The following is a 13264-nucleotide window of genomic DNA, read 5'->3' as shown; positions in this document are numbered from 1 at the left end:
AAATAATCCACCTAAGGTTAAAGCAGTAGCCTGGCCCACAGCTGACAAACCATGGTCTCGATTGCACATAGATTTTGCGGGACCATTTCAAGGAGCTAATTTTCTCATTGTAGTCGATGCGTATTCCAAGTGGCCAGAGGTCAGGCAAGTGGGAAGTATGACTGCAACAGCCGTAATTCAAGAATTACGAGACATATTCAGTTATCATGGACTGCCAGACACTGTGGTGGCAGATAATGGGACAGCCTTCCGATCCCAAGAGATGGCACAGTTTTTAAAAAATAATGGCATTGACATGGTTTTCGCACCACCCTATCATCCTTCGAGTAATGGGTTGGCGGAGAGGACGGTGCAAACTTTCAAGGTGAAACTCCGTAAACTGGTATTGGGTGACTGGCGAACTCGAATAGCACGGACGCTGTTGGCATGGCGCACTACGCCAAGACAAGGGGAAAATAACACTTGGAAAACTCCCGCGGAGTTGTTGATGGGGCGATCATTACAGACAGCTTTGACAAAACTCCATCCAGCAACAGGTACAGTTCAGAGAAGTCAGGCGGACAATACGGTAGCGACGCGGGTTCGACACTTCAGAGAAGGTGAGGCAGTGTGGCTGCGGAATTATAGAAGAGTCCCAAAGTGGATACCAGGCTGGATCTCTGGGGTAGAAGGGTTGCTGATATATGGGGTCAAAGATGAGCAAGGAGGCTTACACAGGAGGCACGTCGATCAGTTACGTCGAAGAAGTAGCCAGCCAGACAGGGGACAGTGTCCTGGGGAGGCAGTGTCCTGTAGGGAGCAGACGTTTTTGCAGCGGACACACCAGTTTGCATCCGGAGTTCGCCCCAGCAGTGAAGGTACGCAGCAGCCAGCAGCGGCGGCCATAACAGCAGCAGAACCAACTGGCGAACGGGGTCGGACGACTGCAGATGAGTCCACAGCGGCAGCAGGGACACCCGTAAAATCAGCTTCCGAGATGCCTGGATATGGAAACAGCCCGGGGATCTCCCAAGGATCTCCTCCATTCAGGGGTTTTCCTTCCAGTTCTGTACTAGGCCGTACTCAGGACAGGTCCTCGAGGAGACATCGAGTGCCACCAAGAAAGTTAGATGATTACGTGACAAATTAAATGGGGGGAAGTGTTGTATATAGTATGGATGAGGATATTTGGTGACTCAGGTTGGCAACATAGTCCGATGCGTCACTCAGTCAGTCGAGCATCAGCCGCCGCCATGTCCGCGTGGTCTATACATAACAATAGGATACGAAATCCATTCCCTAAAAATAAGGGAATGGCAATGTCCTATCTAAAGGCTTGGGAGTGGTTTTGTACACTGGGAATACGATTAAGGTACAGGTGTAACATATTCGACACCTAAAACCTTATTTTAGTGTCTTGGAATACCTGCCCTAGTGAACCAATGTCAGGACTTCTCCAAAACCTTTCAAAAAAAATTTCCAAAAATTATTTTTTTTTCAAAGGTGTTTTTTAAGTCTACATTTATATCTTAAATTAAACAAAAGAAAACATAAAAATACATTTTCTACAACTTGCAGGAAAGTACCTGTTTTTAAGTTACAAGGCTAAAACCTTTTTCAGAGATAATTTTCACATGCGATTATAAACCTAGAAAGGCATCAGGAAAAAAAAGCAAGTTACCAAATGCTGCTGAAAATTAAAATTTGCCTGAATCCTAGCACCATTGCTGCTCATTTAGGGAATATTTCGTGACTTTCATGACCAGTTCTGAGTTTCCTCAATTTTACGGGACTATTGCGACCCGTACACTCACTGGATTACTAAGTGACGCAGTTGCCCTCCCCTCTCCCCAGGTCCTGCACCTGTGAGATTCACGAAATGCACAAAAGGTGACAAAGCAGGCAACCTCAATTTGACAGTCAAACATGCTGTTATGTATCAGCAAGTTAAAACAAGAATTAATAATTAACTACATATGCAAGACTCCAGTGAAGCTTACAGTAAATGAGCTACGTAAATCCAAATAAAATACAAAAATACTAATGTCATAATTTCTTTGCATTAATGATTACAACACAGAAACCCCCTACAACAAAAAAAATTACGAACATAAACAGTTACAAAATGGTATTTTAAATTTCCAAACAAAATTTCTAGCCATGTTTCTGCATACTTACAGTTCTTTTACCTTTTGACTTGTATCTATTTGTTTGTTTGCACGTCCTGCGACCAACGGGAAAACAACTTTGATTCCTTTCTCTCAGCCTCCAACAGCTACCCCATCATCAAAGGAAGCACTGGTTGGGACGAGGAGCCAGACTTGAATGTCTTTGAGAGCGCTCACCACAACAGAGTGCACCCGAAGCTTTACAAATTACACACACATTCAGGTCCGTGGTTAAAATTGAACAAAACTCTCTCCACCTGACACAAAGGTACAAACAGTAGAGACACAGCAGAGTCTCTATTAACCGAGTTAATGTGGACCATGGCAACCTGAGATAAAGCGAAACATCGGATAACACAGATATAAAAATCGCCATGGTTTTCATGTCACGACATGATACACTTAGCCAGAAAATTGCAAAATTGAGGCTAATTTTATTAAAGGGTTTCGACAATGGTCCGATCATTTTCTTGGTCCTCCCTCAGGCAAATGTTTCAACAGTCTTTGGCAGGAATGGCACTTTGTTGACTCATAAAAAGAAACCCTGGTTAATCAAAGCTCAGTTAATAGAGACTTTATTGTAGAATCTCATTTCTATCCTTCCATATAAAAACCACCTCAAAATCATGAAAAGAACATGTTAAAAGATGGTTAAAGTGTCCATGGAATACAAAACAAGGTGAGGTATAATTCATAAACTCCCCTGTATAGAGTCTGAATACTGCCTGGTGTGTAGACCACGGAAGTTCTAGGTCTGCCAGAGGTAACAAACACGGCCTGGAGCACATTGTACTTTTCCAGAACAAGTCAGAGGCAGACATACACAAGCCTAGTAGCTCTTGGCCGTGAAAAATACAGGTGTTTATTGGGCAGATGTTTAAGTTAAATCATTAGAATATGACCATTATTACAATGGCAGAAGTTCCAACTCTTGTAAGAATCCAGCAAAGATGACACAAACAAGAATACTTGATAACCTTACTAACTTAATTAAGTTTTAAAAATCTAATTAAAAATATAAGGACACCTATAAACAAAATAAATCCAAGTCAATGAAAAACAAAATTATTTAATTCGTTTCTCGATTGGTTAGGCAACATTTTGAGTAGTAATCAATCCAAACAAAATCATGTTTAGGTTTCATGGCTAAAAATAAATATAATTTAACTTTACACACAGCTAGTCAATAAAAATATTTATTTTCGTAGACTTTCGATGCTTTACCTTAGCAATGTTTTATTAGCGTAATTTTCTGACCTTGAATGCAGTTCTTCAAAATCTTCAAATGTCTTACATTTTTAAATTAAAAGACATGTAAAAAATTGCACAAAAATACAAGTGAGACTTTTTTTATAGAAAAAAAAATAACAAACATTAGATAACTTGCAAATAATTTAACAAGCAAACAAGAGAAAACCGGCACAACACAAAATAGGTAGTATATAAAAAAAGTTTGTTTTAAGTAGCAATGATATCCAGATCATGTGGCATAGCACAATTGTAAAAAACTAGTAGTACAGAGTGATGGGTGACGGGCGACGTTGAGTTGGGAGTTTCGCTAGGGCACGGGCTTCTGCTCGTGGGAACGATGGTGGAACACAAACGAGACACCCGCGTCCCAGCACTGCTTCAGCACGACGTCCACCAGGCCCTTCTTGTCACTGCAGTGGTTCCAACACGACAGGTCCGAAGAGCAGTCCGAGCCGTCCGGCGGCAGCTTCACTTGGATGTGGTTCAAACAGCGCTTGCACCGGAATCTGAAATGCATGTACGTTCTGGGTGCTGCAAAAAAGTGCAGTCACACGGATGTGGAATTTATACAAATTCCAATCAATTACTGATACAGGCTTAAAAGAAAATTTTTACAGTAAAACTCTTTCAAAAAGTTCTCTGTTTAAACATTTTCTTAACAATTATCAAAATTTTTGTTAATTTTAAGAAGTTTGCAAGTTGATAAATTTACTTTAGTAACATATTAAATTGAAGAGAATTTGAGACTACTTTTTTTTTGTTATTTTGTCATATAATTGACAATTTTACCTTTAAAAAAATTAACATAAGCAATTATCGAAATAGAGGCTCTGTGGTTGAGTGGTTACAACACTCACCTCCCACTAAGATGAAATGAGGTTGACTCCTGGCGAGTTTTAAACCCCGACTTTTCGCAAGAGGGAAAAACATGATGGACATTGCCGTGACCTGAGGGTTTTCTCGGGGTATCCCCCCCCCCCCCCCCACCCATTCATTCCATCATTGCTCTAAACCCGTGGTTCCCAAACTGGGGGTCGCGGATCGTTTCGAGAGGGGTCGCGAAAGGTTTCCAAAATAATTTTAAAAAGTCGAAAAATACTCTCGAATAGAATAACGAAAGAAAAAATTAAGTTCTGCCTAAAACAAATTAATTTACTTTAAAAGTAAATAAATACTAATTTACCATTAAACTAATTACTAAACACTAAAGACGATTGTGGTTAATTAAAAATGAAATATCTTCTCAAACTTTCAATATATCTATTTATTAATTATAGATTAATATAAAATAAATCAGCTACATAATTCTTGGCTTCTGGGCCTGCGATGTATGTTAAATCGGCTACAGTTATAAAGTTTTTAAATAAAAAAATAGCAAATATGTAAAAAAAAGGAACTGATGTGGCTTCAGTGCGACACATGTGCCTGCTTCTCGTTAACAAGTTTTTCTAGGTTTGGCTTAATTTTTGAGATACACAAAAAAAGATCATCTTCCACATCCAGCCGATTTCTCGCCTTGGTTTTTATATTAATCAGTGTTGAAAACCCCAGCTCGCAGAGGTAAGACGTTGCAAAGGGCATAATAATTCTGAGGGCTGCCGTAGTCAAACTCGGATATTCGGTTCTTCTATCCAGCCAGAACTTGTCCACGTCTTTGGTGCTGAAAGACAGCTGCAAAGTCTTGTCACAAGACAACTCAATAAGTTTGTCGTGGATATGTGGGCTTAGGTCCGCTTGGTTAACAGAATGCTCGTTAAAAGGGTTCAGCACCCACCTCAAATCGGTATGTTCATCTTCGGGAATGTAGTCGATGATCTGCTCTCGTAGACCCGTCAAATGTGTAACAATCAGTTTGGACAGCTCGCTGATGTCAGGAAAATCTTCATCGCGTTCATCAAGGGACGTAAGAAATTCGTGTGCCAATTCGAAGTTTTCTAAATTTTTTTTCTCAACCCTGGATGCCCACACTGCCAATTTTTTTACAAACGCATTCACTCTGTCTTGGGCAAAAATGATAGTTTTGTCTCTACCTTGCAAGGTAATATTCAGATCGTTAAGATGTTGAAATATGTCCGCCAAGTACGCAAGCTTTAATAGCCACTCCTTCTTGTCAAACAAACCAACAAAGTCTTTGTTTATAACTTGAAGCGGTGGCAGAAATAAACAGTTTGTACATTTCCTCACCTGTTGCGTGGTCAGGCAAAGGTTTGCAAAATAATATGTCCTCCTCCACACCGTCATCATTTTCGTAGCGAACAAAACACATAAACTCTGTCAAATTAGATACATCCGTAGACTCGTCTACTTGAATAGAAAGAAATTCACTTTCCTGCAATTTTTCTTTCAACTGGTTCTTGCAGTCTTCAGCCATTTCAGTAATACGCCTCCCCACTGAATTATTTGACAATGGAACATTGGACAGTTTGCTAGCTGCCTCCGGACCAACCATTGTTGAAAGCATGTCTTGAGCGGCCGGTAGAATGAGATCTTCAGCAATCGTGTGTGGCTTGCCTTTCTTCGCTATTCGTAAAGCTACTTGATACGATGCTAGCAAAGCATTTTTACTCACATTATTGCTACTCAACTGAGACACCGAGTTTTTCTGACCGACTAGAACAGTTAATTTTCGCTCAAAAAAGTCCACTGGCTTGTCTTTCAAACTTGAATGTTTAGTTTCCAAGTGACGAATCATCTTGGATGGTTTCATACTCTCGGCGGATAACAACTCACTGCACACAACACATTGTGGCCGATTCCCGAGCACTGTAAATCCGTACTTAATATAACAGTCACTGTACTTTCTCATCTTAGCCTTTTTTGTTTCGTTCTTATCGTGAGAAACTGAAGGCCCCGCACGTTTAACAAATTTATCCATGACAGAATAAACGCAAACAATATGTGACCGAACAAAACACTATTAACGCACCAAACGACAGTTCGCTCGAGCCACTGCACTCTCCAGTGCTTTGTTTATCTCCGTTTTCCATCACGGCTTTGTGTGCCATCTTTTGGGGACAGTTTGAACTACTTCTTCACATATTTCAGCTCCGATGGCTCGGTGACTAAAAAAATATTTGTTATACACATTTTATTATTTTTTTTTTAATTTATAAAAAAATGTAGCACAATATTTATACGTATGTTTTAATTTTATCACTGTACCAAAAATGTTTAAGGGGGTCGCAGCAAAAATTAGTATCCAAAAGGGGGTCGTGGAACCAAAAAGTTTGGGAACCACTGCTCTAAACTCATCTCATCTCGCACACTCTTCAGGCTGGCTGGAACGACAGGTAGTAGACAGGAGTAGAACAACTGGCTCCTGTGAGTATCAGCCCCATTCCATCCACGTGGACTCTGCCTTACAATTTTTTTTCCCCCCCATTTTTGAAATGAAGCCTTAACTAGGGACATGTTTATATGGGGAATTGCTATGAAACCTAAATATCACTGAAAAGCAAGTCGTTACACCATATAACACCAATATTCAAGTTAGTACACACAAAGCACCAAAATGCAATTAAAATCATGAAACTAATCAACATTTTCAATCAAAACTTATTTCTCATGACCAATACTAGTCTTTTAAATATAAAATTCAATGTCAGTAATTTTTTAGAATGATGTCTATACCACAATTTAATAATAATAAAAAAAATATTGTAAAAAATTTACGTTTTTAATCTTGCAACTGTTAGTAGTTACTCATTTTTACTCATTACGACCTTAGAACATTTTTCAAACTCAGAAATACTTAATAGATTTAATTTATTTGTTCCAAAAAGTTAAAACATGCTTATTACAAATCATAATATTGAAAAAAAAAAGTGGATCACGAATCAGTCAAAATGACCCCGTTTTGGAGAAATTAATATCATGGAACATTTAAGAATCATATTTGTTCAGAAATACGCTATCTTTATTACCTAACAAACAGATTTCATAAAAACAAAAACAATAACACCGAAATCTGTTTTAAAAACGAAATTGCCCTGAAAATAAAACCATGAAATCTTGTCTCTAGCTGTAACATTTGTTCAGCCCTGCTGCGACGACGTGTTGTGTGAACGACGGCAGCAGCTTGTGGCTGGACTTCCCGCCCCTGGCACTTTGGAATGCGGTCGCAAGGGGTCGCATCTGGCCTGACTGAAGGGAGAGGTCAGGGCCTGCAAAGGCTGCCTCCAGGCAACAAGTGACTCTGGCCACGAACAAGGGATGCTGTGTGTTTCACGGTAAAGAGAGACGTTGGACAAGATCGTATGCAGTGTTGTTATCTGTGGATGTTTATTCCTGTGTTTTATGAGTTGTGCATGCAATCAGTATACGAAACCAATCCATTGTTCCATTATGCTGTCAAACAAGGATAATAGCAATGAGAAAGATACTGTAAAAGAAATATGATCTACCAGTAAAACCCATTTTTATGATGAGACAAAGAGGTGGTGTTGAGTTGAGACAGTAAAACCTTCTCAAGAAAATCCCACTTAAAAAAATTTATTGCATAGTAAGTTTTAAAAAATTATCACCTGACCTATAAAGACATGTAGTACAATTTTACTTTTCCCTGTTAATAAGTATACATTTTATAAACAATTTGAGAAACTTTTAAACAGGGATTTACTCTAAATAAATATGTAATATTTAAAATTATTTTTATAAAAAAAAAAGTACAAGATGTTATAGTAAGATACTTAACGTAACTAAAGTGACGTAACGGCAGTGAGTTCGAAATGAGTGTTTTTTGGTAAGGGGAGGCTGTCGCCCAAAACTGTCGACATAATAAATAGGTAGCCATGACCTAGAGTGTATTATTTCGGGCAAGATAGGATAAAGGAAAACCCAGTGACTTCACGTTTCAAGAGGCACCTACCAACTCCGAGGCTGCATCAAGGGTATCAAGACACCAGTGAGTATTCACCTGGCCAAAACCGTTCTCCTACAGGGGCAGAGGCAAGAAGAGCCCCAAGCTGGCTCTCAGGTAGGGTAGCTCATTCAAAATACGAGCTGAATACTTTTTTCAAAACTTATTTTTTTTGTGTTTTCATTCATTATTTATTTTATTTCTGACTCAACAGATCTAGGTTCAGATCTGAGGTACTTATGAAAATCATATTAAAGATTTGTGTCTGAAAAAAATATGAATACGACCCACCACTAGTAGAGTTACATTATTTCCCCCCTTAATTCTCCAGCTTAACTAAATCTTCACTAACCCAGGTCAGCCACAGGCCCAACTGATCTGATATAATGATGTTCTATAGTACCTTGAGAAACTTCAAACAAACTTTTACAACTGTAATCACTTGGCTGACGGAGGACGTGAGGATGCAAAATGGTTCCCGCATAAATCTGCAAAATTTTTCCCTAGCTTTTAACGATAAAAATTTAAAAATTTCAAATTTACTTTACACATTTTCTTCAAATAACAGCCAGAGCCCAAAGCCTAGAATTATATTTAAAAAAATTAAAATAGAACCTTGCACACACTCTTTTATAAATTGTGTGACTATGCATTAAAACACCAGACTGGAGCAAGAAATTTTCCCCTCAAATGACTATTATCTGGAAATTTCCATGACTTTTCCAGGATTTCAGGTAAATTTTACAAGTTTGCGAGTACTCTGGAAAATATTTGATATTTGTGAATAATACACGCATGAGTCTAAGATGATTTATTAAGGAATTTAGATTTGCTTTCTGCAACGTTATTCCGACATTGTTTTTATATTTAACAAATCGGTGAATATGATTTAAAATTATAAGTAATAATTTATATATGTATATCAGTTATTTAACCAAAACTATTTTCAAGATTAAAATTTTACTTGTACACCACCAGGTACTGGTTAATTTTCCTACATTTTACACCTATGTTTTGGTTCCATCTATATTCTTCTTTTTTTATATTTTACTGTACCTTGGATCAATTTTTTTTAAACTCCTCTGTGAAGTGTGGGAAAAAATTTTCAATCTGTGGTAAAATTTTATTTTAAAAGGTAGAATCCCGTTATAGCGAGCAAGGTAATAGCGAGAGCACGGCTATAACGAGGTCTTTTTGAGGAATTTACAATTTACGGCATGATCGCGTGAAGCGCACCTTGGTTATTTGTCTGCTTTATCTTCACCGCTCTCGCTCGGCACTACACATCTTGCCGTTGACGCGTCACATTCTTCAACCTTGCAGTCGCCACCTAAGTGCGTGGCTTTAAAAATAGAATCCCGTCCTTTGTTTCTTTTATCAAACTTTGCTAGGCTTCAAGGCCAAGGTATGCTCGACTCGAACAACCAAGCCTTTGAATATACATACATATACTTGTACACATTTCTTATTATTTATAAAATAGACAAAATCTATTTTTTCCCGCCATTAAACATAAAAATGCGCATTTTTTTTTTAAAAATATAAATGCTCTTAATTTATTTTGTTGGAACATTTTCATTAACGAATAATAACATTGTTTATAACTATGTTAGGACAAAAACGTCAGAGCCGTCTTTATACTTGTTGCTAATTGATCGCGTTAATAATACACAAATATTTATAAACTTGTTTGGAATTATTTCAGTCGTGACACGTTTACAAACACGTCACGTTATTTATTTTACTAGCTGGCAAATAGTAGGAACTACCGTATTTATTTGCGAATCGCTAGGACAGTTTTCTTGTAACTTTTGTTTCGGTCAGTTGTTGGGGTATCTGTCCAGGAAGGGGGTGATGATGGTTTGAGTTTAATTCCCAATTTATTTTCGAAAAACGTTTACAGGTTTTTTTAAATGAAAAAAAAAGTATAGTTTTCCAGCGACTATTTCGTTTGAGGCGTACATGCGTTGCCGCACTTCTGCTTTTTTGTGAGGAATTAAATCGTCGCACTACACTAGCGCCATCTGCTAGCAACATCCCGAACCAACATGGCCGCCAGCAGACAGCCCGCGTCGACGATAGATAGCAGGACAATGCTGCGTCGACCGCTTACGTGGCGTGTTAGGGTATTCTGGTTATTTTGACGCAATCGGTGATCGCATCCGTACTTGTGGGGTATCGTTTTAAAGAGAATTCACACATCAGCTCACAGAAATTAAGATTTCATTAATATAACCTGTTATTTTCCAATTATGCAGGTTTCAACACAATTTGTATGCTATTTTTGGTTAATTTTTATTTTTTGGGGGCCAAAATCTGTTCAATTTGGTTATAGCGAGGACACGGTTATAGCGAGGATCAAACCCGGAACCGTGACACCTCGCTATAATGGGACTCTAGTGTATTGTGATATTTCATCTAAATGAAAAAAAAAAAAAAAAAAAAAAAAAAACCCATTGGCAGAAGCCTATCGAATTCCTCGACCAACTCGAGCTTCCCAAGGGTTACAGCTGGGGCGCACTCACTTGTCGTGGGTGTCGCTGAGCGTGCCTTCCTCCAGCGCGAACAGGTGGCGCAGGTCGGCCTGCGTGAAGTGCCGTGCGACGTCCTCCTCGTTGTCCACCACGCACGAGCTCAGAGCCTTCTTGTGGGCCTGCCGCTGGAATATCTTCTCCTCGATGGTGCCCGTCTGCAAGCACCCGCTCCTGACTGCACTCTGGCGGCTCGAAAACCACACTTATGACATGAGCCCAGGGGCGTAGCCAGGGGGGGGGGTTTTAGGGGTTAAAACCCCCCCCCCCTCCTTAGCACCAAATCTTTAATTAATTTCTTATTCATCACTCAAACTAATTTCATATTAAAATTAATAAAAATTTTACTATTACAATATTTAAATTTAAGTACCGAAAACTGCTAAAATAGCACTATTTTACACCTTAAAATCCAAATTTTCCCGGGGACCCCCCCCCCCCCTCCGGGTATTAAAGCCGGGGGGGGGGGGGGGGGGGATGGCCATGCTTCTTAACACCCCCCCATACACAAATCCTGACTACGCCACTGCATGAGCCTGCATGGCTGCGGGGGCATTGCACATGCACACCAACAGCAATTTTGAAACAGAAACCTACCTACCTACCTACCTATTTAAGAACCACATGCCGAGTTGGTTAATTAATTTCCTTATCATTACTATTATGTATCAAAGGAATTTCCGGCAAATTTATTTAGATAGCTCTCTTGTATTTGTTGTTAGTTCACAAATATTCTCACCGAACACTTACTACGTGTTGTCTTTTCTAGCTTTAAAACACTTAAAAGATAAAGATTGTAAAAATAATCAAGATAAGCATATTTTAAGGTCGAGTCATATCGTGTTGAGTAGTGCAAATGATCAAGTGTTTTAGAGTTGAGTAATCAGCGTAACCTTTTTTTTTTTGGGGCATTTTTATTTTAAGCTCAACTAGCATGAAAGAGAGGTGCAAAAGTACACACTGTATATAGGTAGTATGTATCTCATGATGGCTTTTGAATCACTATCATAGTGCTAACTGCATAATTACCTACAGACCCAAAGATATTGTATTTAGATTTAATAAGAATTTTACAACTGTAAATTTCTATTTGAATTTTTCTTATAAAACATTTGTAAGTATAATAACTATTAATAAAAAAATTTAATTAACTCTTCCTAATTATATTATGAAGCACAAGGAAAATAAAATATGTTTGAACAGCTGCATTTCAGTTAAAGAACTTAAATTTAGGAAGTTAAATTTTGAATATTGAATTTTTTTTTAACAATACTATCATTATTTTATTGCTATTTTAATATTTTAAATACATATTCAAGTTCGTTACTGCCCTATACATATATGCCCAGTAAAATAATTTTCAGGGTGTATGTTCTACAATATCGTGCATATGCTTGGTGGTTTAAGTAGCAGTATCGTAACATTTAATTTGTCCTATATATATCCGGTGATTTACGGTATTATGATAACTATTGTGCTTCGTTAGTGTTTATTTGTCAATTGCTCATTTGTCTTCACTTTAGTGGTGCACCGATGCGGATACCGATGAATCGTAATCGGCGATTATGGGTACTTACCGATTAATCGTAATCGGCGATTATCTTAACGATTACTTTGCCGATTATTTACGTCCCGGCGTAATTACGTAGGTTTTTACCGTGTAATATTTTGTTACACATTTTAGGACGAAATACGGTAATATTTGTATACATTACAAAATTCATCTAACTGCGTCATATCATAATTACAGATATTTCGTTAAGTTTAATAAATCTCATTGCCTCAAACAATAAAAAATGCATTTTTCTTACACGCTTATTTACGTTTCGTCTTTTGTTTAGTGGCCTTGTACATTACGTATAGCCAGAGAAGTAAAATAGATGGCACGCAATCAAAATACCACAAACAGTTGCAGTGGATTCTATGACAATCGATCTTTTGGAGTCGTAGTAGCGGTTCAAAATCGTGGTCCCGATACCTTCCAATTTTTTACACTGGGTTTTACAAACTCATTATGGGCGTCTTTGGTAACATTATCCGTTTGTTATTTGTATGTGACGTGAAAAGTGAAAAAGTATTTATAACATAAATAAAATCACATGTGCTAGAATTGGTTTTTAGTCATTTTTATATAATTATAGTGAGATGGCGAGTAGGGAGAAAAAAAGTGAATTGTGGAAACATTTTTCTATAAACTCAAAAGTGAACAAAATAAAGCAGCATGTTTACATTGTTAAACGGTAATTTCTTGATGCAATAGTGTGATAGTCGATAATAATGCTAGTTTTCCGCAACAAAAACTTACCCATTGTAAATTACAATTATTAGACTGTAGTTCAAGTTGTTTACAATAACAAATATTTAAAAAAGAATTTAATTTAATTTCCCCTTTCAATGACTTAATAGTGTATTTTATATATTTTTATACTGTTATTATAACTGTATTCTCAATTTTACCTAATCTTGTTATTAAATTC

At 37.8% G+C, this 13264-nt stretch overlaps 1 protein-coding gene across 2 annotated transcripts in view; it reads right to left on the bottom strand.

The window, feature by feature from the left end:
* Window positions 1–3200: 3200 nt before the first annotated feature.
* Window positions 3201–13264, bottom strand: part of LOC134534841 (DNA repair and recombination protein RAD54-like) — a 34093-nt gene continuing 24029 nt past the window's right edge. For both annotated transcript variants that reach the window (XM_063373467.1, XM_063373468.1), the window contains 2 exons: window positions 10782–10945; window positions 3201–3904 (listed from right to left, as the gene is read on the bottom strand). In XM_063373467.1, coding sequence (XP_063229537.1) covers window positions 3706–3904; window positions 10782–10945 — 363 coding nt within the window. In that variant the 3' untranslated portion in view covers window positions 3201–3705. The remainder of the gene's footprint in view (window positions 3905–10781; window positions 10946–13264) is intronic.

The sequence above is a fragment of the Bacillus rossius genome, chromosome 8, assembly GCF_032445375.1.
Source record: "Bacillus rossius redtenbacheri isolate Brsri chromosome 8, Brsri_v3, whole genome shotgun sequence".
Lineage (NCBI taxonomy): Eukaryota > Metazoa > Arthropoda > Insecta > Phasmatodea > Bacillidae > Bacillus > Bacillus rossius.
Note: the sequence above shows the minus strand (reverse complement) of the source record. Positions and strands in the feature narration are given on the sequence as shown.